This window comes from Zosterops lateralis (assembly GCF_965231275.1).
Source record: "Zosterops lateralis genome assembly, chromosome: 26".
Lineage (NCBI taxonomy): Eukaryota > Metazoa > Chordata > Aves > Passeriformes > Zosteropidae > Zosterops > Zosterops lateralis.
The window spans coordinates 3939787-3951045 of NC_139786.1; the positions used below are offsets into that span (position 1 = coordinate 3939787).

Genomic DNA, 11259 nt, shown 5'->3' on the forward strand with positions numbered 1-11259 from the left:
CCTGGCCCTGGGGACAATGAGGTCACAGCGGGGGACCGCTGGTTTGATTGGCCGCATCCTGCGTGTCCCCTCGGCCAGACCCCCAGAGCAGCCCCCTCCCCTCCTCCTCCTCCTCCTCCTCTCCTCTCCCTCAAAGGCCGGCAGCCCTTCCCCAGCCCCCGCAGCCGAGCGGGGCTCTGCACGCCGAGGAGGAGGAGGAGGAGGAGGAGGAGGAGGGACAGGGGTATGTCCGTGCCCGGCTCCTCCAGAGCCCCCTCCCCACCCGGCTGGGAGGGTTTGTGGGGGTGCCGGGGGCTCAGCACACGGGAAAGGGAGGATTTGGGGGGAAACAGAGAGAATTTGGGAGCAGCATCCTCAGGATGGAGTGAAAAAAAAAAAAAAAAAAAAAAAAAAAAACAACCAAAAACTCTAGGGTGGGTGGTGGGGTTGGGGTTGGGGTTGGGAGAGCCTGGGGAACCCGAAATCCTCCCTCCGCCCTGCCGTGGGTGTCCCCCGGGAGGGAATTCTGTGGGAATGGGCGCTGGAGGGTTTGGGTGTGGAGCTGTCAGGACTGGGGGTGTTCCTGTGCTGTCACACGGGTGGATCCTGCGGCCTCTGCCCCGCCGGGATGTTGGGAAAGCAGAATCCCGGGATGTAGAGCTGGGTGTGGGAGCAAAGGGGGAGCAGCAGTGCCAGGGGCTGGATCTCCTCGGCTGCGGGGCTGGGGGGCTGTGACCGGTTCTACCCATGGCCACGGGTGCCCTGAGCCCTCATCACCTCCCGAATCCCTCATCCCTTCATGACCCCCTCATCCCCTCCCGACTTCCTCACCACCTCCCGACCCCCTCCACACTTCCCAACGCCCTATTCCCCTCCAGATCCCCTCGTTCCTTCCTGACCCCCTCATCCCTTCCGGATCCCCATATCACCTTCTGACCCTCTCCCCCCCTCCAGATCCCCTCATCCCCTCTCGACCCCCTTCCCGGTCCCCTCATCCCCTCCCGGCCCCCCGCGCTCCCCCCGGGGCTGGGAAGGCCGGGAAGCCCCGGCAGCCCCGCGGGGCCCCTCCTGCACAGCCGAGCGTGAAATGGGCCAGCAGGGTCACCAAACGTCCCCGGGGCTGGGGGCTGCCTGTGCCCTCCTGGGGCTGCCTGTCCCCCCTTGGGGCTGCCTGTCCCCCTTTGGGGCTGGGGGCTGCCTGTCCCCCTTTGGGGCTGGGGGCTACATGCCCCCTTTTGGGGCTGGGGGCTGCCTGTCCCCTCCTGGGGCTGGGGGCTGCCTGTCCCCCCTTGGGGCTGCCTGTCCCCCTTTGGGGCTGGGGGCTGCCTGTCCTCCCCTCCCGGGGCTGGGGGCTGCCTGTCCCCTCCCCGGAGCTGCCTGTGCCCTATTGAGGCTGTGGGCTCCCTGTCCCCCCAGGGCTGGGCTCACCCACATCCCGGCCCACCATCCAGCCCTCGGTGATTGTTCCAGGCTCTGTCCCTCGGCGCTGTGACCCCGGCCGGGCTCAGGATGTGTCCCCTGGGCTGGCTGGCAGTGGCCACCCTGTGCCTGGGGACACTTTGGGCTGTCCCCGCCAAGGAGAGGAGGAAGGCGGACAAGCCCAAGGCCGACCTGAACCTCTATGAGAACCTGGATTTGGACAACTACGACCTGACCTTGGATAACTACGGCGAGATCCTGGACCTGAGCAACTACGAGGAGCTCTACGACTACGGGGACCTTGTCCCCAAGGTGAGGGGGGACACAGGAGAGCCCTGGGTGCCCCCTGGGATGGGACAGGGATGTGGAGCCAGGGACGGATGTGGCACCGCAGGAGGAGCAGTGGCAGCCACAGCCCTGGCAGCTCTCCCGGTGCTGGGGGAGGTTTTACCCGAGCCAAACCTCTGCCAGCTCTTTGTTTGTCCCCTGCCAGCTCCTTGTCCCCTGCCAGCTCCTTGTCCCCTGCCAGTGAGGATTCCTTCATCCCTCTGGGCCAGGAGGGGCAGGGGGGGAGTTCCTTGGAGAGCTTTCCAAGAAGGAATTAACAACCCCGACCCAAATTTGCCAGTTAGTCAAGCCAAACAAATGTCTGGGTGGCTTTAGCCAATGGACTGAGTTTGAATACCCTCTGTATCTCCTATACAATCCCAGAAAAGAGGTTTTTCCACCTGTTTAGTTCAGCGCAGCAGTGGATGCTTGGCCAATTCCAGAAGGAATTCAAGGTGCACTCACAGAATCATCCACATGGGATTTTTGTAGATGCAAAAAGGGACTGGTGGGTTCCTCACCTCCTCAAGGCATCTTTTAATCATAAATAATTAGACACTCTTAGCTCTGTAAGCTTCTGTCCCAAATTTAACCACACTGTGACCCCCAACCGGTGCCACCCACCCCATGGGGGGACAAGGGTCCCTCACACTCATCACACCCTCACCCCCAGCTGTGTTTTCACAGATCGAGGGTGGCACCTTGGCTCCTCGCCCCAAGGACCAGGGGGGAGTTCCTTGGAGAGCTTTCCAAGAAGGAATTAACAACCCCGACCCAAATTTGCCAGTTGGTCAAGCCAAACAAATGTCTGGGTGGCTTTAGCTAATGCACCAAGTTTGAATATCTTCTGTATTTCCTATACAATCCCAGACAAGAGATTTTCCACCTATTTAGTTCAGCACAGCAGCGGATGCTTGGCCAATTCCACAAGGAATTGACACAGAACCATTCAAGGTACACTCAGAGAATCAGCCACATGGGATTTTTGTAGATGCAAAAAGGGCCTGGTGGGTTCCTCACCTTCCCGAGGCATCTTTTAAACATAAATAATTAGACACCCTTAGCTCTGTAAACTTGACCCTTTTGTGCCAAATTTAACCACACTGTGACCTCCAACCGGTGCCACCCACCCCGCGGGGGGACAAGTGCCCCTCACACTCATCACACCCTCACCCCCAGCTGTGTTTTCACAGATCGAGGTTGGCACCTTGGCTCCTCGCCCCAAGGACCCCAAAACCCTCCCGGAGCTGGGTGAAACCACGGCTGGAACCCCAAAACTGCAGCCCCCAGGTGGGGCTGGCCCTGTGCCCCCAGCGCCCATCCCCGGGCAGGGTGAGTTGTGTTCCCTTGGGATCCATCCCTACAGCACAGGGGAGGAGTTTTGGGGGGAAAAAAAAGGATTTTTTTGCTGCCAGCAGCTCTTTGCAGGGTTTTGGGGTTGAGTCTGCTCACGCAGCGAGGCAGGAGAGCTGCAGAGAGAGAGAAATTTCTGGGAAAAAAAAAATAAAATAATGAGCTCCAGCAAAGCAATGAGGCTTTAATGAGCAGAGGCTTCGCGACGGTGGCAATTAGATTAGTGACAATTAACATCCTGGGGTGAGGCATAAATATCTGTATTCCTTCTCTGTCACTCCAGATCGGGAGAAATTAAGTGGGAGGAGGAAGGAAATTGGTGCTGAGCTGCTTTGAGCCTCCCCTTGAAGGGATGGGGAACCTCAGGGATGGAGCTGGGAGAGAGGAAAAGGATCAGGTGTGGGGTTGGGCTGGGTTTTACCCCTCCTGCCCCCTGTGCTGGGGCCTTTGGGGCAGCTGGGACAGATTTTCCCTGATCCTAAATAATTTTCTGGAGTTCTGCTTCCTCTGGTGGGAGAATTAAGGGGGCCAGGAGAGCTTTGGGTGTAGAAAAGTTGAATTTGGGAGCTTTAAACTCCCCTTCTCCTGCAGGGGGGATTTCACCCTCGGCATTTCATGGGTTTGGGTGTGGGTTTTTTTTGTTTTTTTTTTTTTTGTTTTTTTTTTTTTTTTTTTTTTTTTTTTTTTGTTTTGTTTTTTTTTCTGGGAGTTTCTGGTCCTTCCCTGGATGGTGCTGGGGCTGTGAGAGTTCTGGGTGTCACAAACTCCCTGTCCCCAGAGTGTGGGAGGGTGGGCACATCCTCCTGCTGTTCTGGGGTATTTTGTGGGGTCAGGGGACTGTGACAGCTCTGTGTGTCACAGATCCATGTCCCCATAGTGGGGTGGGCTCCTCCCGCTTTTCTGGGGTATTTCATGGGGCCAGGGAGCTGTGACAGCTCAGGTGTCATGGATTCTGTGTCCCCAGAGTGTGGGCATGTCCGTGTGGTGTTCTGGGGTATTTCATGGGGTATTTTCTGGGGTCAGGCAGCTGTGACATATCCGTGTATCACAGATCCATGTCCCCACAGCAGGGTGGACATGTCCCTTTGCTGTTCTGCTGTCCTGGGGTATTTTTATGGGGTCAGGGAGCTGTGACAGCTCCGGTATCCTGGATTCTGTGTCCCCACAGTGTGGGCATGTCCCTGTGCTGTTCTGGGGTATTTTATGGGGTCAGGCAGCTGTGACAGCTCCATGTCTCACAGATCCATATCCCCATGGCAGATCCCACTGTTCTGGGGTATTTTATAGGGTCAGGGCTGGTTTCCATGCCCAGGGTGTCTCTGTCCCCCCAGGGCTGCCCAGCTGCCAGCCGTGCCTGTGCCTCGGCACCTCGGTGTACTGCGACGACGCGGGGCTGGAGCGGATCCCGGCGCTGCCCGCGGACACCACGTACCTGTACGCGCGCTTCAACCGCATCGCGGCCCTGCGCAACGGGGACTTCGCTGGCCTCGGTGCGTCACCGGGGAGCCCAGGGGGAATCTCTGGTGACAGGGTTTGGGGTGGCAGGGAGAAGCTGGAGATTCCCTTGGAAGGGAGAATGTAAACTCCCATCCCTCTGAATTATTGTGGTTTTGGAATTAAGGGGCTTTCAGGCAAGGATATGGGAATGGGAATATTCTATTCCTATTCTATTCCTATTCTAGTCTTTAAGTTCTTTGCTAGGAATATTAAAAATACAAATGTAGTAGTCCAAAAAACCCCAAGTAAATGCCCTGGCATTGGAAGGGATCTCCAGCACCCCTGGATTAGGAGGTCATCCCTGGATTTGGGAGGGCACCCAGAACCCAAGGAGAAAAATCCCCATTGTCTAGGTTTGGAATGACAGGAGTCTGCCAGGGAAAAGCTGGAGAGTCCCTTGGAATGGAGAATGTAAACCCTCTCCCTCCGAATTATTGTAGTTTTGAAATGAGGGGCTTGCAGGCAAAGATATGGGAATGGGAATATTCTATTCCTATTCTATTCCTATTCTATTCTTTAAGTTCTTTGCTAGGAATATTAAAAATACAAATGTAGTAGTCCAAAAAACCCCAAGTAAATGCCCTGGCATTGGAAGGGATCTCCAGCACCCCTGGATTTGGGAGGTCATCCAGAACCCAGGCGGAAAAATCCCTGCTGACATGGTTTGGGATGGCAGGGAAAAGCTGGAGATTCCCTTGGAAGGGAGAATGTAAACCCCCCTCTCTCTGAATTATTGTAGTTTTGAAATGAGGGGCTTGCAGGCAAAGATATGGGAATAGGAATATTCTATTCCTATTCTACTATATTCCTATATTCTATTCCTATTCTATTCCTATTCTATTACTATTCTATTCTTTAAGTTCTTTGCTAGGAATATTAAAAATACAAATGTAGTAGTCCAAAAAACCCCAAGTAAATGCCCTGGCATTGGAAGGGATCTCCAGCACCCCTGGATTAGGAGGTCATCCCTGGATTTGGGAGGGCACCCAGAACCCAGGGAGAAAAATCCCCATTGTCTAGGTTTGGAATGACAGGAGTCTGCCAGGGAAAAGCTGGAGAGTCCCTTGGAATGGAGAATGTAAACCCTCTCCCTCCGAATTATTGTAGTTTTGAAATGAGGGGCTTGCAGGCAAAGATATGGGAATGGGAATATTCTATTCCTATTCTATTCCTATTCTACTCTTTAAGTTCTTTGCTAGGAATATTAAAAATACAAATGTAGTGGTCCAAAAAACTCAAGTAAATGTCCTGGCATTGAGAGGGATCTCCAGCACCCCTGGATTTGGGAGGGCACCCCTGGATTAGGAGGTCATCCCTGGATTTGGGAGGGCACCCAGAACCCAGGGGGAAAAATCCTGGTGTCATGGTTTGGGATGACAGGAGTCTGCCAGGGAAAAGCTGGAGATTCACTTGGAATGGAGAATGTAAATCCCCTCCTTCTGAATGATTGTAGTTTTGAAATTAAGGGGCTTTCAGGAAAAGATATGGGAATGGGAATATTCTATTCCTACTTTACTCTTTAAGTTCTTTGCTAGGAATATTAAAAATACAAATGTAGTGGTCCAAAAAAACCCAAGTAAATGTCCTGGCACTGGGAGGGATCTCCAGCACCCCTGGGTTTGGGAGGGCATCCCCAGATTTGGGAGCGCATCCCTGGATTTGGAACTGCAGGGAAGCCTGGAAATCTCTGAATCCCCGCCAAGAACATCAGGAAAATCACTGGGATGGAGTTAAAAATCTCTGGGATCATCCCGGCTTTGAGGAGCCGAGAGGAGCTGCCCAGTGGTGTGGGGTGATGTTTCATCCCTTATATTTTTATCCACATGTAACGAACACCACAAAGGCGATGATACAAACAAAACAAAACAAAACAAAACAAAACAAAACAAAAAAAAATTCTAGAAACCCTGACAGAGTCAGACCACTCCTGACCCCCTGTTGTTGCTCAGGGTGTTGGGCACAGTCCAAACAAACCCTCCTGCAGTGCAGACGTGGCTCTGGTGGGGCAGAGATGATCCTGTGAAGGGCCCAGTGGGGCTGAGCTGGGTCTGGGCTCCCTCTGGGAATCCAAACAGGCCGTGCTGGGGCTCCCAATGCCAGGTTTGATCCAGGTGGGAATTCCGGGCTCCTCCCCCTGGGTGGGGCCTCTCCCCGTGGGGTGATGGAATTGTCTCAGCCCTGCAGTGACCTGGATGGGCCCTGGACAGCAGAGACCCCCTGGGGGGGGATAAAGGGCCTGGGAGGGATAAAGAACTGCCCCAGCTGGTTTAGCAGGTGCCCATTGACAGAAGAAACCTGCCCCCTCCAGCCCCGAGTTATGAGATAAAAACACCTCTGGAGCTGGTTTTAACAGATTGGGAATAGAATCCATCCATTGCAACCCAAGACTCCTGGCAGCAGCCTTAGAATAGTAAAGTTGAAAAGCAGAATTTTATTGGGAGCTTCTTGGTGGTGGAGATTGGCACACCTGGGATTGAATTCCTATGGTTTTGTCAGGTTAATTGAGTAGGATATTTAAGTTGTGCATTTGTATTCCTACAGTTTTATAAGGTTAATTAATTAGGATATTTAACAGGTACATTTATATTTCTACAGTTTTATAGGGATAATTAATTGGGATGTTTAACAGGTGCATCCAACAGGGGATTCAGTTGTTCTGTGTGTGCATCAGCCCCACTGTGCCACACTTCTTATTGTAGGTCCCCTCCTTGGAATAGCACCAAATAAGATTTCAGGAATGTGTCTGGAAGCTCAGCTGACTGTCCTGGAATCTGAGAGGAAGGGTGGGAAAAGTACCAGAGCTGGTCAAGGAGCTGTACAAGAGCAGTCTGCAGAACTATTCAGCAATTTTGTCTGAATATATGAAAAATGCGTTTAAAAAAAGCAAAAATCATCATTGGGACAAGGGAAAAAAAAAAAACAAAACCAAAACAACAACAACAACAACAACAACAACAACAACAACAACAACAACAAACACACACACAAAAAAAAAAAAAAAAAAAAAAAAAAAAAAAAAAAAAAAAAAAAAACCACCAGAATTTGGATGGGGAATGAAATAAACCTCCCTGGTTTTAATAAACCGAATCTCTTCTCCTCCTCCCCTCAGAGAAGCTGAAGCGCATCGACCTGAGCAGCAATTCCATCTCGTGGGCGGAGGCGGGGGCGTTCCGGGGCCTGCCCAGGCTGCAGGAGCTGCTGCTGCCCGAGAACCTGCTGCCCGCGCTGCCCGAGCTGCCCCGCAGCCTGGTGCGCCTGGACGCGCGCCTCAACCGCATCGGCAGCGCCGGCCTGAGCCCCGAGGCGTTCCGGGTCTGCCGGGACAGGGGACAGGGGACAGGGGGACAGGGGGGATAGGGGACAGGGGGACAGGGGGACAGGGGGGATAGGGGGACAGGGGGACAAGGGGACAGGGGGACAGGGGACAGCGGGACAGGGGGGACAGGGGACAGGGGGGACAGGGGACAGGGGGGATAGGGGGGATAGGGGACAGGGGGGCAGCGGGGACAGGGGACAGGGGGGATAGGGGACAGGGGGACAGGGGGACAGGGGGGACAGGGGACAGGGGGGATAGGGGACAGGGGGACGAGGGGACAGGGGGACAAGGGGACAGGGGGACAGGGGGACAGGGGGGATAGGGGACAGGGGGACGAGGGGACAGGGGACAGGGGGACAGGGGACAGGGGGACAGGGGGACAGGGGACAGGGGGACAGGGGACAGGGGACAGGGGACAGGGGGACAGGGGGGTGGGAGCACGGGGGGCAGCTCTAGGGGCTCATCTCTGTTGGGATTTCATCTCTAAGGGGATTCATCTTTAGGGGGTTCATCTCTAGGGGGGTTCATTGGTTCATCTCTTGGGGGGTTCATCTCTATGGAGTTCATCTTTAGGGTGTTCATCTCTAGGGGATTCATTGGTTCATCTCTGTTGGGGTTTCATCTCTAGGGGGATTCGTCTTTAGGGGGTTCATCTCTAGAGCGTTCGCCTCTAGGGGAGTCTTTGGTTCATCTCTAGGGCGTTGATCTCTAGAGGGTTCATTGGTTCATTTCTTGGGAGGTTCATCTCTGTGGGGTTCATCTCTAGGGGGACTTATCTCTAGTGAGTTCACCTTTAGTGGGTTCATCTTTAGGGGGTTAATCTCTATTGGGGTTTCATCTCTAGGGGGGTCATCTCTAGTGGGGTTTCATCTCTAAGGGTATTCAGCTTTAGGGGGTTCATCTTTAGGGCATTCATCTCTGGGGATGCATTGCTACATCTCTAGTGGGGTTTCATCTCTAGTGGGGTTCATCTCTAGGGGGTTAATCTCTAGGGGATTCATTGGTTCACCTCTATTGAGGTTTCATCTCTAGGGGGACTTTTCTTTAGTGGGTTCATCTTTAGGGGGTTCATCTTAAGGGGATTTATCTCTAAGATGTTCATCCCTAAGGGGTTCATCTCTAGGGTGTTGATCTCTAAGGAGGTTCATTGGTTCATCTCTGTTGGGGTTTAATCTCTAGGGAGATTCATATTTAGGGGGTTCACCTTTAGGGGATTCATCTCTAGTGAAGTTTCATCTCTTGGGGTGTTTCATCTCTAGGGGGATTCGTCTTTAGGGGGTTCATCTCTAGGGGATTCATTGGTTCATCTCTAGGAGGGTTCATCTCTAGTGGGGTCATCTCTTGGGGGGTTCATGTCTAGAAAGGTTAATCTCTATTGGGGTTTCATCTCTAGGGGGGGTCGTCTCTAGTGGAGTCATCTCTAGGGGGATTCATTGCTTCATCTCTAGTGGGGTTCATCTCTAGGGGATTCTTTGTTTCATCTCTAGGGTGTTGATCTTTAGGGGGTTCATTGGTTCATCTCTGTTGGGGTTTCATCTCTAGGGGGATTCGTCTTTAGAGGGTTCATCTCTAGAGGGTTCGCCTCTAGGGGAGTCTTTGGTTCATCTCTAGGGCGTTGATCTCTAGGGGGTTCATTGGTTCATCTCTATTGGGGTTTCATCTCTAGGGGGACTTATCTTTAGTGGGTTCACCTTCAGAGGGTTCATCTTTAAGGCGTTCATCTCTGCGGGATTCATTGCTTCATCTCTAGTGGGGTTCGTCTCTAGAGGATTCATCTTTAGGGGGTTCATCTCTAGGGAGGTTCATCTCTTGGGGGGTTCATCTCTATGGAGTTCATCTTTAGGCTGTTGATCTCTGTTGAGGTTTCATCTCTAGGGGGTTCATCTCTGTTGAGGTTTCATCTCTAGTGGGGGTTGTCTTTAGAGGATTCATCTCTAGGGGGTTCGTCTTTGGGGCGTTAATCTCTAGGGCATTCATTGGTTCATCTCTAGTGGGGTTCATCTCTAAGGGGTTCATCTCTTGTGGGGTTCATATCTAGGAAGGATCCTGTCTAGGAAGGTTCATCTTTAGGGAGTTCATCTCTAAAGAGTTCATCTCTGTTGGGGTTTATCTCTATTGGGGTTCATCTTTCCGGGGTTCATCTCTGCCCTCTCCTGCAGGACCTGAAGCAGCTGCAGTTCCTCCACCTCTCCGATAACCAGCTGGATTTTATCCCAGTGCCCCTTCCCGAGAGCCTGCGCTCACTGCACCTCCAGGTGGGACAGGTTGGCCTGTACCTGAGCAGAGCCCTCCTCCCCCTCCTCCTCATCCTCCTCATCCTCCTCCTCTTCTTCCTCATCCTCTTCTTCCTTGTCCTTGTCCTTGTCCTTGTCCTTGTCCTTGTCCTCCTTATCCTGGGCCTAGGCCTGGGCCTGGTCCTCCTCCTCATTCCTTTGTCTCAGATTTGTCCCTTTCCCTGCACCTCCAGGTGGGATGAGGTTTACCTGAGTTTAGCAGATCCCACCTTCTCCTCCTCCTCCTTCTTCTCCTCCTCTTCATGGCACTGGTCCTGATCCTGGTCTTGGTCCTGGTTCTAGTCCTTGTCCTGGCCCTGATCCTGGTTTTGGTCCTTTTCCTGGTCCTTGTCCTGGTTCTAGTCCTTGTCCTTTTCCCAGTCCTTGCCCTGGTCCTGGTCTTTTTCCTGGTGCTGATCCTGGTCCTGGTCCTGGTCTTGGTCGTTTTCCTGGCCCTGGTCCTGGTCTTGGTTCTTATCCTGGTCCTCGTCCTGATCCTGGTTCTATTCCTTGTCCTTTTCCCAGTCCTTGCCCTGGTCCTGGTCTTTTTCCTGGTGCTGATGCTGGTGCTGGTCCTGGCCCTGGTCCTGGTCCTGGTCCTTTTCCTGCTCCTGCTCCTGCTGTCCCTCTCCCCACTCCCCCTGACCTCGGTTCTCCCTTCCTGCCCCTGCCAGAACAACAAGATCCAGACGATGCACGAGGACACGTTCTGTGACAGCCAGGACCAGGGGCAGATCCGCCGGGGGCTGGAGGACATCCGCCTGGACGGGAACCCCATCAACCTCAGCCTCTTCCCCAACGCCTTCTTCTGCCTGCCCCGCCTGCCCACCGGCCGCTTCTCCTGAGCCCCCGGGGCTGGGACTGCAGGAGAGGATTCCCAGATCCCATCCCAGACCACTTGGACCCTGCTGCTCCCTGGGAAAATGTGGTTGGAGTGGAGGGGTTTCACCCCAGGGTGAGCTCGGGGCAAACGCAGCAGGGAGTGATGAAATAAAAATAAAAGAAAGGTTTTTAATGCATTCGGAGTTTTGTTCTGGATGGTGAGAGCAGAGGGAAGGCCTCACCCAGCCCCAACACAGCGGCTTTGCTTGGATT

General features: G+C 53.6%; 1 protein-coding gene across 1 annotated transcript; it reads left to right on the top strand.

Moving 5' to 3' along the window:
* Positions 1–1488: 1488 nt before the first annotated feature.
* Positions 1489–11009, top strand: OPTC (opticin; the record flags this gene model as incomplete). Its single annotated transcript, XM_083878582.1, has 6 exons — positions 1489–1710; positions 2919–3057; positions 4410–4568; positions 7685–7887; positions 10051–10146; positions 10839–11009. The coding sequence occupies 6 exons, from the start codon at positions 1489–1491 to the stop codon at positions 11007–11009; spliced, it is 990 nt and encodes a 329-aa protein (XP_083734708.1).
* Positions 11010–11259: the final 250 nt, after the last annotated feature.